Genomic DNA, 20222 nt, shown 5'->3' with positions numbered 1-20222 from the left:
TTGTTATATTGACGAACTAATTTATTTGTTCTTTTTTCCTCAATTATAAATAATTAATTCTATATTTGTAACCCCTTCTATTTCATATTATGTGATTGCTTGAATCTCTCTCTCTCCCCAAATGTCTACACATAACCCAGATTTGCAGGCCTCAGATCTCATTTGTATTAGATTTTATAAAAAAAAGTGTATGGTTTCATGTTATTTGTTGAATTATGTGATTTAATTCTTTTATGAGAACAAGGATATTAAAAGTTTGTATGATGAAACTAAGAAACTAAAGTACTATAAAGTAACAAAACATTGAGCTCAAGTTCACTTTATAATGAGTTGTTTCTTATCAGAAAGGACGAAGCTAAAAAACTTGTTAAGAATGTCGAGAAGTCTAAATATCTTAATTGAGGTGGTTATTAGATTAATTTTTTATTTAAATTGTTCGGAATACTACAGATTTATTCCAGACCTACATGTGATTTCGCTAGTATTATATATTATGTTGTCAAATTGTAAATGTGAATCATCAGTCAGATATAATCAACAATCCTAATGCAACTATATATGGCAATATAACAAAGAATGGTTAAGGTTGCAAAGTATAGTTTCTTCAATAAAATTGCTTTCACACAATCTGTCTTTTACAAGGTTTTGTACGTGTATCGTATGCATATATATATTAGTTAGTCGCATATTCCGCAACGACCTTCCACGAAACAAAAATGGCTAAAACTAATTGTTTAATAATCAGATGCTATTTAGCAAACTAAAATAAGACCAAAATGGCTAAAACTATTTGTTTAATAAAAAATGAAATCATCAAACGAAAATAATAGTTTGGTACATAATGTGTCAAGTGATCTGTACAACAGAATGTCGGGACCAATTGATATGATCGATGAAGTATCTTTGGTGTCCAAGAGATCATGATGAGATGGATCCAAGACTTTTCTATGCAATCACCAATCATATATATATATATATATATATATAGCTCTATTATTAAAATTTACAATTGACTGAAAAAAAAAAAAACAAAAAACAAAAAGAAGCAATCATTCTGTAGTTGTTCAGATTTAAGGATGACTAATTTGATTTTAGAAAGAAGATTATACCAAAATATGATATAAGATGTGAAACCAAAGGTATATAAACAGGAAAAGTGGGGTAATAATTAAGTAATATATATATATATATATATAATATACAGTTTGGATTAATAAAATAGAATACGAAATGATCCTTACAAAAGTGTCTCTTAAATAAGCTTATTTGAAGGATCTTTGAACGGATACTATATATATATATATAAAACAGACGGTTTGAATTAATAAAATATAATGCAGAGTAACCTCTACAGGAAAGTTTCTTAAATAAGCTTCATTGAGGAATTCTTGAACGGAATAATATATAATACATCATATGTGCATATTGGTGTGTGATATATATGGTTTGGGAATATTTTTAGTGGTGCGGCTTTTGATCGGGAGAACATCAATCGATGGATGGATCAAATCTAAAAAGAAATAATTATAAACGCAACTAAATTGAAGAGGTAGCTTGAGATTGTTGACATTTTGGTGTCCTTTGTAAATCGTAAAAGGAGAATACTATCTGTATCTGACAAGTGACACTACCGTTGGCATAGAGTGTTGGTCAATGAAGAGCAGGTTATTTGTTAGGTCTAGGCAGTACGAGCCATCCTACACAAATAGACATAAAGTATATATATGATATTGAAATATGTATATATATAATATAAAAATTACTCAGATTTTGCCCCATCTCGGGGTAAAATACTCAGCCCTAGATCTACATTAATTTGATTAATCATATTTTATTCCAAGCATTTTAGTATTAGGGTAGAACAAAAAACTAATCATGCATACATATGGGTCTAAGCATATATGAGCAATTAGTTAACGAGGTCTAGCCTAGTTGGAAAGGATTTTGATTTACATATCAGTGGTCTCCGGTTTGAACTCCTGTAACATTTTGGTAGTGTGTGTATATGAGAAATTCTCATTCCCTTCGTAATTTAGACTATAAAGAATTAATGCTGCTACGAATTAGTTTGAGAATAATGGTCTTTTGCATTAGGTTTCTTGTGGGATTACTTTCTTGAACATACCAAACATTCTCAAACTTGTTTGGACCATTGTCTTGGAGTAAATGAATTAGTAGCTAATCAAGATTTGTTCATGGGACATACAATTTAGGGAACTTTTACAAGCAATATTGCTCAATTTAATCAATAAAAATTGGTAAAATTGGAAAATATATAAGTCCTTATCATCCATGTCGTACTTGATAATGAAATGTGGAAGCAAACACTGGAAGATACAAACAAAGAACAAATTTGATCAAGTGTCAATTAGCTAGCGTGTTTGACTGTAGCTCATATAAGTGGTAGCTCACCGTTTTTAGTTCATGTTAGGCACATGAATTTCGAGTACATGTCCTTTCTTGTCATACTATAGTAAATATATATAGACACGAGATTAGATGTGCTTTTCATCTTGAATTCGAGTTTGAATCTCCCTTCTCGTAATTTAGATTAGTTTAAAATAAATTATCGTTTATATAAATACACATGAATTCCCTGTTAACAAAGAGGAAAGAGGAAAACGAATCATTTCCATAAAAACAATTCGAACTGATTTTTGATTCTTTAAGGATTAAAAAATACAACCTTGTTTTGTTTAATTTAAGATTGACATTCAAATCCATGTGGTTTTTTTTTTCAAAGGAGAAGGTTCAAATGTGAAAGGAAGGTTCTTCCTCAATTAAGTCAGAAGCACACTTGACTGCACCCAACCACTAAAGCGTTTAGATTGAAAGGGAATCTATTCAACCCTAATATTTTTTCTTCTTCATAAAGATATCCTTTTTTTTTTCTTTCCTTGTGAATTGTTCAAGCAGTCATGGTAGCATCTGCTCCACCAAAGAATTAAATATTATTTTTTTACAGAGGAGATGAATGGGAAAGACAATGACAGTTTTATATTAATTATGTCTTGACACGAAGCATCAGAGATAATTTATGGGACAAGTTGACTAGTCTATCTTCATACATGCTCAAAAGGTCAAAATTTACTAACAAAGAGTAGCTGTTTGATTTCCCAATCACATTAATTTAAGTTCAGTTTGGAGATAGAAATGAGCAGATTTGACTTAGCGTTACTGATTTAGAAACAACATTCTAGATTCGTTTTTCCTGCACATAGAAAGAGGGGCAAGCTTGGCTTTATTATCTTTTGCATATGCATGTTCTGTTCGCACTATATGATTCTAAATTGTACATGTGTGTCATAGAAAACGCAAGCAATACTAATTAGTATTACGGTTGCCGCAAAAAAAAAGGTATTAGGGTTGATTTGTGATAAGGTTTTTAGGTCTAATGGTACTTGAATTTTGACTCGATTTGCACTTTGACGTGAACGATTTTGAAAATTAAGGGATCAAAATACGAATCGGGTCAAAGTTCAAGGACTAATTGAACCTAAAAACCCTTTGTGATATTACCAATAAGTCTAGTCCAATAAAAAGAGTATTGATTTGCAGACAAAATATCTTAGATTCGAACCTTCATGACATCTTGATTGTGTGTGAGAGAAACTCCTCCCTTATAATTTAGACTATCACTTGTATTAAAACAAAAACTAACTCTAAATCGATTAATGACATTTCTCTTTTCAATTTTGAACGTGATCTTAAATTTGAATTTCACATATTAATAAAATATATATCAATATTGGAAAACATAAAGTTAACTCCACCACAGAAAAAAAAAGATAATAAAAAAGAGATAAATGTGTAATCGATACATTGGGTGCGTCTCATGCCAGCATAGTACTATCTAGTTCACATTCATATCATAATGAATTAATGTGCAGTAATTAATCCAATATATTGGTTCAACATTTAAAGTTTTGATGTAACAATTGTGTATACGTGTGTTTTCTTATATGGATGAATTTGATCCACTATGTCGACATGGGCCGTAGTATTTCGTATGCACAAAATAATTTTTCAAAAGGACAGAGCATAATGTCTTATATAGGATCGTTTTTTATGCCCACTCTTGGGTTTACTTGCTTGTATAAAACTCCTCAACGCCATATTTTCGTACAAAATGACAAGACTGCCTAACTATACACATAAATAAATAAATAAATAAATATATATATATATATATATATATAGATATAATCTTATTTGGATGTCCGTATGTTATTACAGTATAGACACCATAATAAACAAGAATAAAACGAAGAGTGATAATACAAAATATATAGCGTCTGCATAATAATAACATCCGAATTTTCGCATAAGAGAATTTTCATATATATATAATTTGGCTTAGGTTTTTGAAGGAACATTAGCTATACATGAAAAATAATTAAATTATACTTGATTCAAGACATACATATCTACATGTAGAAGAATGCAGATTGGATGCTTTAGTCATACTAACACGTGAACTTTCGAGAAGAAAATTTACAAAGCAAAAGAAAAAGTTGACTCTTGAGAAGTGCGAATGGAGTTTCTGCAGAGCAGCACCCACCAGGATAAAAGAATTTAGTTTGTTTCGTACGCAAAATTATACCTAATAAAGTAGACATACGGGAATGAATACCTTGCTTTGTCATCTGTTGTTATAATATTACAGATCAAATCAAATGTCATATAATCATATTAATAGCTACAAGTCAAACATTAACCCCAAAAATCCGGCATAATTCACAAACTCAGACATTTTGTGCATATTAGCAGCACTCATACATGCATCCTATCTCCTCTCTCTCTCTCTCTCTCTCTCTCTCTCTCCATTGACAGTTTGATTAACATCATGATCATTACCTCTAATGCAAATTAATGATGGAGGAAACTTGTGGCTAGATTACTTCTAGTACGTACTACCAAAAGTTTCCCAATTTGCATTTTGGAAGTGGGCTAGTTTGACACTCTTTCTTCAAAAGCCTTATATCCTTGTCCCATGCGACAACAAGCTTTCTATGAAAGATGTGGTCTATATTAAATGAGTAACATCCTCTGGTCAAAGTTATGTTTTGTTGTTGTTGCCAAAGTTAGAAAGGAGGAGGGAGGAAACTCGCACACATGGGTACCACAGGGGTTTGAGCCTATGCATGACCACTTGAAAACACACCAAAAACCTGACGCAATTCAACTAACACTCTATTGGTCAAAATTATATTATCATACTGATGCTTATGTTGTTAGACAATGAATTTACTAATTAGGTTCACCGTAGTTGTATCTATCGACATAAACATCAGTCTAGCAATAAATCACGTTCCTTATAGGTAAGAGTAATAGATCATCATGAATACGCAGTACACAAATTGATTGATACTTTGAAGAGGATCTTAAATTTCCATGTTCATTTCAGAAAATATAATTGCAGGCGTGCCAGCTTTTTCTTTTGTAACAACGAAATAGCTCCTCTTCATAAGAGGTTCAACTTCAACTTCAACATCAACTCATAATAAATTGATAAAAGAGGAAAACTGACGCACAATTAAAGAAAGAAAAAAAGGAAAAAATGAAAAAGAAAAATATGGCATGTGATATAGACTGCAGTCTTAGGTTCTTAGGTTCTTAGCTCATGCGTGCTATATAGCAACCATACCACATGCATGCGTCGCCACAGCTGACATGAATATATATTATTTTTTACCTGAGAAAAACACCACAAATTGAAATTCATATTCTCTCTTTCTTTTCATTTTTTTCACTGTGAAAATATGAATGAATGAATTAGGAGGTTGTCAAAATCACTTTGTTGTGTTGAATTGAGCGTGGGTGGGCGTTGTTGACGGGGGCTTTTCATGACTGACTGACTGACTGACTGACTCATGACATTCATGATTTATAATTGCCATGGTTGGTATATATGGGATGGGAGCAAAGCAAGCAAAACTGAGATGACATTCATATTATTATTAGTTTTAGGTCAAATCAAATCATGGGCTCTCTCTCTCTCTCTCTCTCTCTCTATCTCAACACTCAAGTGCCCTTGGACGTCCTTTTTACGTGGGCCCAAATTATGATGGACTCAGCCTACCAAATCCATGAGCAGAAGAAACACTCAAACTCTGAAACGAAAGAGATGTGACATAATTAGAAAATAAGAGAGAAAACGAGGGTTTCCACATTTAGAGGCTCCAATTTACTTCAATTTGGTGTAGGCCTGAGTTGTGCTTGATCAGAATTTCAGAAAGGTAGTGTTGCTGTTTGGAAAGATAGTGTTACTATTTGGACCATTTTTACTGACCACGTTATTGATCACTTTTCTAATACATGTGAATCTCACATACACTAATAGGGTTCATCTCTATTAAAGATGTGATCAGTAATGTGATCAATAAATGTGATACAAATAACATTATTGATAAATAAAACATGTTTTTTTTATAAACCACGCCGAGGATAGATTGAAAGAACTATAATCCATGTATACGAAACCCAATTTACTTCAATTCATGCCATTAGTTATATTCATTCAAATGAATTGAACACATCACCCCAATTGTAGGAATAATATTTTTAATAGATCTCTTACTACAAACAAACAACGTTGGACACGAGCCAAGCCGCTACGAAAGAAAAAAATAAATTATGACACGAGAGAAGCATTGGACACAAGCAAATACAATTTGAAGCCCATTTCAAAAGAAATAAAGGCCTTCACAAACCACTACCATTTCGAAACATATAATTTCATCTAAAAATGGGCTTCACCCTTCAAGACTATAAGTTATGGGCCCTACCATGGGCGGACCTCCTTTCATCCTGACTTCCAGTTCCTGAGAGAGAGAGAGAGAGAGAGAGAGAGAGAGATGATGTTGTTGAAGATTGGTGGTGGCACAGCCATGGCTGTCCCTCGTAGAACTTTATGGAGGAGACCCATGTGCTTGGCTTCCAACGTCGACACCGAGCAGCTGCGTGTTCAACTCGTTCAGCTCCATTCTGAGGCTGAGAGCGCCAGAGGCAAAGGTATATAAATATAACTACACAATGCACCTGTTTTGGTGTCTTCCATAGTATTGGGCATACCCTTTTGCCTTTATAAATGAAAAAACACATTTTTATCCTGAATCCATTGCAAGTTATTGTCTTGTGTTTGTTTTCTTTTGTTATTGGAAGTTATTTTTTCTAGAGAATTTGTATGAAGCCTCTTGTGAATCAATAATATGATTAGATTTTCTGCTTAGTGCATAAATTTGGTTATGTTTATAGCTATATGCTTTTGATTAGGTTATGAAGTTCCTTTCTATCCAATATTTGATGGGTTGTTTGTTCATTGTTGATGATTGGATAGTGTATTGGCCTAGTGTTTTTGCCGAGTTACAATTTTCTTTCTTGGTCCTCTATTTACTTAATCTTTTTCTGTTCCAATGTGCTTTTAGTGTAAGGTTGAATTCCCTGTTGGTTAATTGCTGCACCTTATGATAGTTATTCTTGGTTGTTGGCTTAGCAAACAATGCAAGGTTGAGGCTTCTTCGACTGTCAGAGACAGCTGAGAATCTTAAAAGGCAAGCAGCAATTAATGTCCAAACTGGGAAGGAAGATGATGCAAGGGAACTACTCTTTCAGAAGAAAAAGGTCATAGAAGCATTGGAGAAGTCCAAAAAACGCATAGAATTGCTTGATGAGCTTTCCTCAAAGCTTAATGAGGTAAAATAAAATGGTACTAATTATGAAAGAAATTTGCTTGGTTTTAGCTGAGGAATTTACTGGATAGAATCATTGGTTTTAATAAAGCAGTTTAAGATGAAAGTCCACTAATCCAATATGGTTCTGTTGACAAAAAATGAACCATCGGGTGGATTGGCTTATGATGTTTGAAGCTTCCCCTTTTTCAGCATTCCCAGATATGATTATCACTGCCCTGGTACTTTGGAAGGCACTCATATACCCATACGTGATTTTTTTTAAAAAGGTATATAGGGGAGAACATCTCTGTTCTTACAGTGGATGATTCTTGTTCATTACTGCATAAAAGAAAATAATGTAAGGTCTTACCTCAGTTGAGCGTTTAGGAAGGAGGTTAGGGTATAGCCCAGTTGGTAGCCACACCTCTTTTTTAGACAGGAGGTCCCGAATTCATACCATTATTCCCCAAAATGTCAGGTCTTAACTCAGTTGAGACTTTAGGAAGGAGGTCAGGGTATAGCCCTGTTAGTAGCCACTCTTTCTTAGACAGGAGGCCCCAAATTCAAATCATTCTTCCCCAAAATGTCATAACTGATAACAAAAATCCTAACCACTAGTAAGATAAACTTTTTCCTTCAAATTTTTTTCTTAATATTTTTATTCCAATATATGATCTTTTAATATATCTTATTCAAGAACTTTACCTTTCAGCCTATCATATGATCAGAAGAAGACTAATTTGGTTTCAGGCGATTTCTCTAAAAGAAAGGCAGCTAATTGGGAATGTTACTTTGGATCTAGAAGTTGTCAGAGATGATACTTTCAGTCCAGTTCGAATTGTATCCCCAACACCAGATGTTGCAGAAGATTTGGAGGAGGGCAAAGAATTGGCCTCTAATGATCTGAAGCTCAGTAATGATGAAGAAAAGCCGCTTCTTGCAGAGAGCCAAGCAAGCATACCTGTTGAGCTAGAAGGGGAGGATCTTCGTGAACCTTTAAATAAGGGAGCTTGGAATGAAGATGAAATAATTACTAGCTTGAAGGGAATAACCTCTTTTGAGAAATTCTTGGAACATCTGGATCATCAACTTAACAAAATTGAAGCAGAACTTGTCACTATTTTAAGAATCTCAACCTTGGTAGTGGACAGCCAGGAGAAACCAAAATTTTTTAAGGTGCAACAAATAATGGAACTTCTTGAGGGTATCGCTGGCATTAGACAGAGGTATGCATATTAGTGAACACAAAAGTTGGTATAGTTTGTCAATGGTCCCCTTTACAAGACTTAACACTCATAACTGTTACTCCTGTAACATTTCCTGTATGCCTTTCAGTTTTTTTTTCTTTTTCTGGATCTGTATGTTCATTTCTAACTCCATTTCTCATTCATGATCTTTGCGATCACAGAATTTCAAGTATCAAGATGGCAAATGTGGAGATCAGATAAAGCTTCAATTGTTTTATTGTCTCTGGAATCTGGTAAGGATTGCATTTATGCATGAGAAATTAGCTCCAACTCTGTTTTTAGCACGGAAGTTTTTTAAACTAGAAGTTGGAGATCATGTAAATTACACGTGAAAAATTAAGACGACAAGATGTCTCTTCAGTCCCTGATTTTGTCAAATCATACTTCTCAGGACTCTGCTGGAAGTTTATAGCATGAAAACTAGCAAGGACTGTGTCTATATATCATCTGCCTCTTGGTATGCATCAATATTAGGCTGAGGGACTGGGGTTGATGTTCTAGGCCTTGATAATTAATGGAATAATCAGGAAACAGTTTTATGTAATTGGTTTTGCTTTTTGGTGATAACATGTTGCCCTTTATTTGCTTCCCTGGACACTTGATAGCAAAGATCCCAAGAAGATAAAGGGGGAGAGGCTATATTTAGAGTTTTGGCTGCCAGTCAAGTATACATAGAGGCAGAGACATATGCACCTCTTCAATCTATAAATGCATCTTTGCTTTGGTGTGGACAACCTAGTTGATTACGATGTTCTTTATAATATGACTATCATATTGTAATCAACAAATGTCATATCACCCCTCCTTTTTTCGTGCCTTTTTTTTTTGCCTGTATATATAGGGATTTATGCCCTAGGTGAATCACATATTTTCATCCATGCCTAAATCAGACAGTTCTATTGCGCGATAAAGAAACTGTGAAACAAAACTTTACAGTGTGTAATGGAGAAATTAATAAAAACTACAGTTGACTGATGATACTCTCTTTGTCCATACTGTCAGGTAGCCCAAGCATTAATAAATCTCTAAGGAAAGCTCCACCTCATGTTGTGAACTTATGTGTGCATAGTGCGATACAGTTTGTCAAAGGATTGCAAAGCAATAAACAGCTACTTCATTGCTTCAGCAAGATTTGGGGATTGAATGAATTTTAGCAGACATCATCTATATTTCCTTGAAAAAGGTGCTCAACCTACAGGAACTGTTCATGATATTTCAAAAAAGACGGGTTTTTACAGAGCTTCGCCTTAATCAACAAACAAAAGTAATATTAGTTGCTTTGCCCATAGTATTTGATTGATGCCTATCCAATTTCAAATGTCATTCATTTCAGCTGCCTTTCATGCCCTTGCTTCTATTGTAAAATGTTTTGTTTGCATTAGATAATGTAGTTGAGCAGGCTGTTTATGTTCCATACCTGAATTCTGCGCAGCAATTCTTGTTCTTTTGATAAACTCACAGATTTTCTAGAACAGAGAATGTAAGTGAACTTTCATTAAAATTGTAGGGATTGCCAGATGACTTCAGTAAACGAAACGAGCAAGTAACAATGAAATGAGATCTTTGAGTACTCATTTTTATTTGCAATTTGGAAGTATTTACAAAAGAATTGAATTGGGTTTTTCTTCTTTGGAGTGAAACCACCAAATTCATGTGCCTAGTTCTACCTCTATATACCTGTATATTGAAAAATTCAGCACTCTCACAGTTTGCTTCCATTAATTGCAGGAGCAAGTTCTGTATCATGCTTCAGTCCTTCAGTCTTTCCATTGAGGAAATCATTCGGGAATTAAGTCACCTGTTACCTTCCATTAGGTCAACAAGAGTAATTTTGTCATAATTACTGTGTTCCAAAGAATCAAATTGCTTGCAAATTTGCAGGATGTCATTCTCCGTAACCCTTCCCATCTCCTTAAGCTTGTATATGACAAACTCTGATTTGCTGTCATTAAAGAGAAAAAAAAAAACAAGAAAGTTAACATAAATAGAAAGCTACTGAAGGGAAAACTCAAAAATAGGCTTAAATCCATGTAGAGAAAGCTAGGGTTTACCTGATGCATCCATCATTATTAAGGTCTGCAGCTAATAAATCCCTCATCGTAACTTCCTTCTGAAGAACCCATTTCGCAATTCGGCGATTCCTCTTGTCGATTCTAAGCTCAGTCAAGTACAGAAAAGCCCTGGCAACAGCCAATGTGCTTACCAATAACCACACAATTGCAAAACACCTTCCTCCAACTGTCTTGAAAGCAAAATCCCCATAACCCACAGTTGTGACTGATGTAACAGAGAGGTAGAAGCTATTAATCCAGCTCATGTCCTCCAAAAAATGCACTGTAATTGTCCCTATGGCTATACAACCAATAACAACTGACAATGCCAACCCCACCTTGATTCTTATTCTCATTCTTCCTTTCTCTCTATCGATCATATACGTCTGAATCATGTTGTTGAACTTAGTCTCATCCATGGTGCTCAACAAGACTGCTTCTTGCCTGTCACAGATGTACGCCACCAACCCGTTGAGCAGGATATCAATGAACCCGAAACCGACCAAGATGAAGAAACAGGTGAAGAGCTTGGTAAGCGTGGTTTCCGGAACAATGTCGCCATATCCAATGGTGCAGAGCGTGACCACAATGAAGTACAGAGCGTCCACAGGCTTGTAGGTTTCTTGGCCCTTGAAATTTGCACTGGTTGTACAGAATATGACAATGCCAATTATGACATACACAATGACACCGATGAAGGCTTGGCGGACAATTAAAGGGGTTGATTTAGGGGACGGCCTAGGATCCACAGAGTCTCGAATTGGCACCCGGGCGTCGGTAAACACCGATGGCGCCGAGTGTGACCGGTGTTGGAGCTTCCTCTTCTTGTTCTTGTTCAAGTTGAGAATGAGATTGGCATAAGAAGAAGAGTTTGGTGTTGTGATAATGGGAACAATAACATCACCGCCTGTGAGGAGCTGAGCAGTTGAGAGACGCCTGGATGGACCAACATCAAGGTATGCTGAGGAGGGGAAGGAGCTTCTTGGTGTTCTGCCTCTGCTAGGCTCTTGCTGATCTTCGCCGCCAACGCCAAGTCTTGTTTCAATCTTGGGAAGAAAAGATTCATCCATGGTGATTGGCTCTGTATGTATTTCACGAAACTAAAGATTCAAAGTCTTGGTATTATTGAGTTATGTCGTCTCTTTTAAGAAAGATTGGATAAAAAAGCAAAGGAAAAAAAAAAAAAAATAAAACTCCAACTACAAGTCAAATCCAGGGAGGAAGAGAGAGTTGAGTGGTTGTTAATCTAAATTGCACCCCTTTATCATAATTGCGGCTAATTTATTTTTATGTGATGGTAGTTGTAAGTTGTGATCTAACTTGTGACTTGGGAGATTACTTGCACTGGGCTAATTTCTCCACCTTCTTTTTTTATTATTTTTTTAATAAATATTTTTTTTATGTAATTTTCTTAATACAAGCACTAATAGGAAAGGAGCAAATCAAATACAGAATCTCGAGTCCATTGAGGAATGTTTTTTGATCACTTGAATTACGAACTTTCTTAATTGTTTCTCAACTCATAAAATTAAGTAGCTTTTTTTCCTTTTCAAAGTTAGGAAGGAAATGGGTTTTTTCCACACACATACACTAAGATGCTATGAGAGTTCGAATATGAGATCGCTGGTGAATATTATTATTATAATGATGAAAAACTTAATTAAAACTTGTTAGTTGGTGTTAACGTGATATAATTATATCAAGGCCCTAGTATGCTATTTGTTGAAAAGTACATAAAGAGTGACGTGTGTTAATAAAAAATGTGAACATCATGATCTTGCCAATACAGTGGGAAAAAAAATTAATCAAACTTCTATTTTGGCTGACTTCTATTTGTCCAAGTATATGATGATGAGGACTTGACTAACCTAACTTTTGTGTCTGACCAACCTAAATTCAAAACAACGTTTTATATCTTTTGTGCTTATTGAAAGTTCAGTATATTAAATAAAATAATATGATTAAAATATTTTCACCACTTACAACTTAAATTATTTTATTTTAGTTATTGATATTATGTTTATACTTGTTCTATTTCAATTATCCTCTGAAAGTCACTGCTTTCTGTTTTTATTTGTTATCCACTTTTCTATTTATTATATGTCTCTTGAGTTTTAACAAAAATGGTATGCTGCAGGCCTAAACCAATATCTTTACAAACAGCAAGGGACAAACATACTCTTATTCTTTTGTGTACAAACTAGGGATTTAGGCATGGCCAGACAGAACTTCCCCCCAAGTTGGAATTATAGTAAACAGATACTTGATTTCTTAATCAACAAGCATCCTGTCATAAGATCATTTGGGGATTGAGTGACTTTTATTAGACACCCCCAAACACAAGTAATAGAACAGAGAATGCAATTCACTAAACTTATAGGGATCTTGCGAGATTCAGTAAACGAAACGAGCAAGTAACGATGAAATGAAGATCATTTTTATTTGAAATTTCAAAGTATTTACAAAAGAATTGAATTTTGGGTTTTCTGCTTTGGAGTGAAACCACTAAGTTCATGTGCCTAGTTCTATGTACCTGTATATTTAAAAATTCAGCACTCTCAGAGTTTGCTTCCATTAATTGCTGTACAAAAATCTGGATCATGTCTCAGTTTGCTTCCATTGAAAAAATCATACTGGAATTAAGTCACCTGTTACCTTCCATTAAGTCAGCAAGAGTAATTTTGTCATTATTACTATGTTCCAAAGAATCAAATTTCTTGCATATTTGCAGGATGTCACTCTCTGCAACCCTTCCCATCTCCTTAAGCTTGTATATGATGAAATCTGATTTGCTGTCAATGCCGTTAAAGGGCAAAAAAAAAGAAAGAAAGTTAACTAAGAGAAACTCAACTCAAACAAGATAGTGCATTTTCAAAACCATGTCAAAATAGGCTTAAATCCATATAGAGAAAATCAGGGTTTACCTGATGCATCCATCATTATCAACCTCCTTCTGAAGAACCCAATCGGTGATTCTGCGATTCCTCTTCTCCATTCTAAGCTTAGTGAAATACAGAAATGCCCTGGCAACAGCCAATGTGCTTACCAATAACCACACAATTGCAAAACACCTTCCTGCAGTAGTCTTGAAACTCAAATCCCCATAGCCTAGAGTTGTGTGACTGATGTAACAGAGAGGTAAATGCTATCAGGCCAGCTCATGCCCTCCAGAAAATGCACTGCGAATGTCCCTATACCTATACAAACAATAACAATTCCGAATGCCAACCCAATCTTGCTTCTTGTCCTGATTCTTCCTTTCTCTTTATCCACCATATACGTCTGGATCATGTTCTTGAACTTCCCATCCGAGGGCCTCAACAAGACTGATTCTTTGTCACAGATGTACGCCACCAACCCATTTAGCAGAATTTCGAAGAACCCGAAACCGAGCAAGATGAAGAAACAGGTGAGGTACTTGGCAAGCGTGGTACTCGGAACAATGTCGCCATATCCAATGGTGCAGAGCGTGACCACAATGTAGTACAGAGCATCCACAAGCTTGTAGGTTTTTCCGAGCTCGAAACTTGTTGTGCAGAATATGACAATGCCAATTATGACATACACAATAAGACCAATTATGAGCTTCTTCTTGTTGTTGTTCAATATGGCAATGGGATTGGCGCAAGAAGAAGAGGTTGGTGGCGTGGGAATAGGATCGGGAACGATAGCATCACTGCCGGTGACCAGCGGAGCAGGTGAGAGGCTTGAAGGGCAAGGAAGTTGTTGGTGTTGTGCTTCTGCTAGACTCTGGTTCATCTTTGCCGCCAACGCCAAGTCTTGTGGTCATTCTTGGGAAGAAAAGGTTCATCCATGGTGATGAAAGATTAAGGATTTAAAGTCTTGGTGTTATTGAATTTGTGAAGAAAAAACACCAACTCCAATTACAAGTCAAATCCAGGGAAGAAGAGAAAGTTGAGTGGTGGTTTGTTTGTTCATCTAAGTTTAAGGAGAACTCTTTTAAATTTTGTTTCAATTTTTTTAGGAAATGGTATAACCGGCTTTACTATTTTGACACGTGGTACTCCTTTTTTAATATATAAATAGTATAGCCGTGCGGCTATACTGTTTAAAAAGAAAATTTAATCTGGGACATTTTGTCCGCATGTCGGGAGAGGTTTTTTTTTAAATTTAAAAAAAAAAAAAAAAAGTTTCTTTACTCTTGTTTTTTTGGCCTACTTCTTTAATTAAATATGTGTAATTGAGTAATATATTAGCCTTTTTGAATTACTTTAAGGCTTAAATGTTAAAATTGTTCCTGTGTTTTATTCATTTGGCCAATTTAGTCCCCGTGTTTTTAATTTGGTCAATTTAGTCCTTGTGTTTTACTTCGTTAGTCAATGTTGTCCATTCCGTTAAATTGTTGTTTAAAAAATTCATAAATGTTATTTAAACTAATTAAAAATCTAATAAAAGACCAGCCACCACATTCCAGGGGGGAAGTGGCTGGGTGGGATCGCTCATGGTGGTTTGGTGTTGGCTGCTGGAGAGAAGAAGAGGGTTTAGAGGTTGGGTTTCCAATTTTTTTTATATTTTGTTAATCTTTTTGTTAAGAGAAACAAAAATAAGCACAATGCAGTGCAGCATTAGGCTAGCAGGTAAGCTTAATAAGATAAAGGATAAGCATGATTGCAAGAGCCAACAATCCATTTGTTCTTGTTCATCCTTCTTTTCATGGCTGTCGAGGCCCTTTTACTCTTGCTAATGTTTTTATCCACCCCATGGATTGTATTACGGGTATGTAGAAGAGACTAGCAGCGTTGATGCAAATCGGAGAACTTTTTATTAGAGGGTTGAATCGGTGGTGATCAATCGGAGAATTTGAGGCTTGCAGGCCTTTATTTTGTTAATCATTAAAGTGAACTTGTAATTTTTTTATTTATTTAAAACAATTACAGTTTTTATTAATTTTTAAATAATAATTTAAAGGAATGGACAATATTAGCTAACGGAGGAAAACACAAGGACTAAATCGGCCAAATTAAAAACATAGTGATCAAATTGGCCAAATGGTTAAAACACATGGATTATTTTGACATTTAAGCCTTACTTTAATTAGTGATTATATTTTAATTATTATTTAATATAAAAAATTAAAGAAAAAGTCCACAATATAACTAATTTATATTTATGAAGTCTTTTGTGAAATCATTTGGGTGTCTTAATTAAATTTCTCCATAGCCCAAGAGCCTTATCCGTTACTACTAGGCCATTACTCGAGTATATATTTCTCATGTTTAATACACGTATTTTTTACAAAAATTTCAATAAAACATAAAATTCATGTATTATACACATAATTCTCACATATTATTAAAAAAATTAAATGTATATTTTAAAAAATCTCAATTTTTCCTTAATTGTTTTTTAAAAATAGTATAGCTGGGCAGCTATACTCGTTTTTCTAAATTTTTTAAAAATTGTACAGCCACTACCTGTTTGATACGTGGCGCATAGGCACTAGCGGGTATATATATGAAGAGTATAGCCGCCCGACTATACTAATTCTTTTTACCAGCTTTACTCTTTTGACACGTGCACCTATGCGCTGGGCGCTCCTTTCTTTAATATATATAAATCGTATAGCCGTGCGGCTATACATTTAAAAAAAAAAAAATTTAATCTGAAAAATTTCACCGGCATAGACTTGTGCAAATGAATTTTCATCGGAACAGATTTTTTTAATTTTTTAATTTTGAAATATTAAAAAATTAATTTCTTTACTTTTATTTTTTAGTCTACTTCTTTATTTAATTAAATATATGTAATTGAATAATATTTTAATCTTTTTGAATTACTTTAATTAGTAATTATATTTTAATTATTGTTTAATATAAAAAAAATTAAAGAAAAAGTCCACAATATAACTAATTTATATTTATTAAGTCTTTTGTGAAATTGTTTGGGTGTCTTAATTAAATTTCTCCATAGCCCAAGAGCTCTATCCGTTACTATTAGGCCATTACTCGAATATCTATTGTCCCACTTGGGATAAAAAAAAAGCCAGAAATGCAGATAATAATAATAATGATAAAGGGTTTCATCAATCTGGCTGCAGCTCACCCATGAAATAAGACAAGTCTCCAAGAACCCTTTTGGTATTATGAAGCATAAATGCATTACTCTATGAAGAAAGTTTTGTTTTTCGGTTGGAGAACACATGAAGAAAGTTTAACAACTTCTTATTATTTGTTCAGCTGTCAAACTAAAAAAAGAAAAAGAAAATTGGTTCAGCTGATGAGAACATAACCTGCGTCATGTACGAGTCTACCTGCATAACCGAAATGGTTTCATGAATCTGGCATAAGCTAAAAAATGTCACCAAGAACCCTTTTGTGTAATGAGGTATAATTTATAAATGCACTTACCGCATGCCTATGGCGTAACGGACAACTTGCGCATTATTTGTTCAGCTGATGAGAACATAACGTGCAGCACTCTCTGGGGGTCTACCTGCAGCAGTTGGGTTGGTTCTCGGAACAGTTTTTCGTACCTGTGCATGAGATTCTGCTTCTTTCTGAAACATCTTAACCAGTTCTTGGAGCTCTAGTTTTCTAACTTCAACATCCTCTTCAACAATGGGTTGTTTTAATCCAAGGTAAACCAATCCAATTCCAATTAGTATAACCCCTAACATGACCAGAACAGCAGAAAACAGAGCAAATGCATACGGAGATCCTTCGTTTCCTGGTATTCCATCCACATTGATCCCAAAAAGGCCAGTAATGACAGAAAGAACAAGGCCACAACCCCCAAAAACTCCCAAGTTATGCGTCACTGTGAGGCTTTTGTCCTAGAATTAGAGTAGCGGCAGAGTGTGAGAGTACCATTATATAAAAAATCCAACAGTGACAATAGAGCATCAAAACTATACCTTGATCAACTAGCCACTACAGCAAATTAATTTCAAGCTAAAATGTAACACAGATCCCGTAAATGAAATTGCCGTTCACAAATTTATGCTATAAATATTTCCACTATATTCATAATGAAATGCATTTTCCGTCATAAACTTTCGAAGATAAAACATTTGAGCTATGGAAAGTTATCTGCGGGGTTGTAAGGAATCCATGACAATTTTAAGCATTAGAGTTTGTCTGTAAACCTGCAACCATGCACGAACAGTGCTCTGCATCACATCTTGAATAGTAAACAAGCGACCACGAACTGCTTCTTGCTCTTGAATCATTTCCCTTGCACCCTTTCTTACTCCTTCTAGCAAGCTCTTTGCGGCATCCCCTCTCAAGTGCTGAAGAAGCTCAAACACAATTTCCTCTCGTGCATGGAGTGTCCACTTCACTCTTATAACCTTCTCAATGAACATCAATAAACCAAGTTTGGGTGAAAAGTATGTTTGTGTGATTCAAACTAATTAAAAGATTTGTTATATAAACTAGTACGAAAATGAAAAATTGTAGCCAGCCAGAGAAACTAAAGCAACAAGAAGAAATGTGACTCATAGGAAGAAAACAAAATGTCTTAAAAATAGGAATAGCAACTCCTTTCTAAAAGGAAAGACATAAAGGAGGAGGGAAAGAAAGAACAGAAGGGCACAAAACTGGCAAAAATAAATTATAGACAAAATTTGAGCATGAGCATGTTGGTTGTGGCAAAATAACAGTGTTTTGATGTTCAGAATAACTGCAACCTTTTTGCCTCCCTTATTTTGTCTGTGCTGATTAAGTTATTTTTGCTACTACATACCTCTGCCTCAGTAGAAAAATATATTCCAATATTTTTATTCATCCAAAGATTGAAGCATACTTGTCATGAGACAAAAGGTGATAAAATTTGACAACTGGCAATTTTAATTACAGAGAGTCAGAATACAGATCCATAACGATTATGCTAATAACAAGATGACGCAACTGATTTGAATAATTCTACATACTACAGACAGACTTCTAATTGCTTCTCATACTGCACAAGATAGAGAGGCTTCTGTAAAGGATAACACAAGTATCATACCTGGGTTGATAGCCTTTGGATTTCTTGGTTCAATATTATACTGAATAGATACATATCCTCATGGGTTCTCCTATTCACAAGGGAACATAATTTGTTGTACATGTCATACATTGAAATCAATAGGCCTACATCCAATGTAAACCTTTTCTATAGAATACGACGAGATGGGTGGAGTGAAGCACCTGTCCATAAACTTCAGCTCAACTTCATCTGCAGCCCCAAATATGGACTTGCGATATAACCTGAAAAATAATGAAAAGTACAAAGAGAAAAAAAAAAAAAAAAAGTCGTTTGATAATAGAAGCCTTGCATGGTTTATGAGTGTAAATATATAGCAGTGCCAAAATTGCTTACATGGAAAGTTTAGAATGAAATGCTTAATGATCTTTCTACATATATTCTCCCCTCTTAATTAATAGCTAAGATAATAGGAGGCGGTTATTTGACTATAACTGAAGTACTATTAATTGGATAAGGTGAAGATGAGATTAAAAAAATCTATCACCTATCATCCCAACAAGCAAGGCGGCAAGTTAAATGTGCTATGATTTCGTGAATATTCCGGGGCATGTTAATGCCCTCAGCAGCAAGCAGTTCCTGCACCAAACATGAGATGAATTATGATGGAAAATAAATTTCAATCAATCTAAGCATGGAAACTTAATAAAAACTTTAATGCTGTAAACAGGAACAAACCTGGACTTCTACTATTCCTAAAACATTAATGTTTTGTGCAGAACCTTTAACATGCAACGATGTTACTAGAAAATTCTGCGACTGCCATGATCGTAAGACAATGGGAATGTCATCTTCATTAACAAGTGGATCCCCTGCTGACTGGCCTAGGAGCTCAAATAATAGGCCACAAGCAACCCTTACAGGAACCTGGCCATACCATAGAAAATTACTTGCATTAACTTTTAACAGTAGTAATTCGATTAGTGGTTCTGCATAAATAGGAAATAAATGTAGACATGATATAGATGGTATAATGACGAGCATGAGGAAGTTGCATCTTAAACCTAAATAATTACACATATAGATATTATACGAAGAACTTTCTTCATATGATTCCTAGTGAGATCATTGAGTAAAAAAACGAGGAGGAAGAAGAAGAAGAAGAAGAAAAACCTCATATTCAATAATCTTTGTTGACAGCAACAAGCAGCACATATTTGATAGTCTAAATGTTAAACAAGCATTTACCTCATACAGAATGTGCTTCATTCGCTCACTTATCAGCTTACTTTCATCTCGCAAAGCAATACTGACAGCAGGGTGTA

At 34.7% G+C, this 20222-nt stretch overlaps 3 protein-coding genes and 1 pseudogene across 9 annotated transcripts; 1 reads left to right on the top strand and 3 right to left on the bottom strand.

The window, feature by feature from the left end:
- Window positions 1-6832: 6832 nt before the first annotated feature.
- On the top strand, window positions 6833-12159 carry LOC117622283. 7 transcript variants are annotated; one of them, XM_034352907.1, is made up of 7 exons: window positions 6833-7014; window positions 7496-7695; window positions 8424-8899; window positions 9082-9153; window positions 9923-10103; window positions 10649-10735; window positions 11425-12159. In XM_034352907.1, exons 1-4 carry the CDS (start codon window positions 6858-6860, stop codon window positions 9119-9121), a joined length of 873 nt encoding a protein of 290 aa, XP_034208798.1. In that variant the 5' UTR covers window positions 6833-6857; the 3' UTR covers window positions 9122-9153; window positions 9923-10103; window positions 10649-10735; window positions 11425-12159. The 7 variants fall into 7 exon arrangements, with proteins under 7 accessions (XP_034208798.1, XP_034208794.1, XP_034208795.1 ...); XM_034352903.1 differs by having other exon boundaries at window positions 9923-10184; XM_034352904.1 differs by lacking the exon at window positions 10649-10735 and having other exon boundaries at window positions 9923-10184.
- Window positions 10465-12060, bottom strand: LOC117622282 (two-pore potassium channel 3-like). Its single transcript, XM_034352899.1, has 2 exons — window positions 10972-12060; window positions 10465-10862 (listed from the first exon to the last, which is right to left on the bottom strand). Exons 1-2 carry the CDS (start codon window positions 12039-12041, stop codon window positions 10715-10717), a joined length of 1218 nt encoding a protein of 405 aa, XP_034208790.1. The 5' UTR covers window positions 12042-12060; the 3' UTR covers window positions 10465-10714.
- Window positions 12160-13482: 1323 nt separating the features above from the next.
- LOC117621862 lies at window positions 13483-14730 on the bottom strand (annotated as a pseudogene).
- A 2323-nt stretch (window positions 14731-17053) lies between these two features.
- Window positions 17054-19115, bottom strand: LOC117623332. The gene is made up of 4 exons (XM_034354272.1): window positions 18940-19115; window positions 18077-18280; window positions 17340-17764; window positions 17054-17242 (listed from the first exon to the last, which is right to left on the bottom strand). Exons 1-3 carry the CDS (start codon window positions 19048-19050, stop codon window positions 17381-17383), a joined length of 699 nt encoding a protein of 232 aa, XP_034210163.1. The 5' UTR covers window positions 19051-19115; the 3' UTR covers window positions 17054-17242; window positions 17340-17380.
- Window positions 19116-20222: the final 1107 nt, after the last annotated feature.

The sequence above is a fragment of the Prunus dulcis genome, chromosome 3 (genome assembly GCF_902201215.1).
Source record: "Prunus dulcis chromosome 3, ALMONDv2, whole genome shotgun sequence".
Lineage (NCBI taxonomy): Eukaryota > Viridiplantae > Streptophyta > Magnoliopsida > Rosales > Rosaceae > Prunus > Prunus dulcis.
This window is presented reverse-complemented; position numbering and strand designations above follow the sequence as displayed.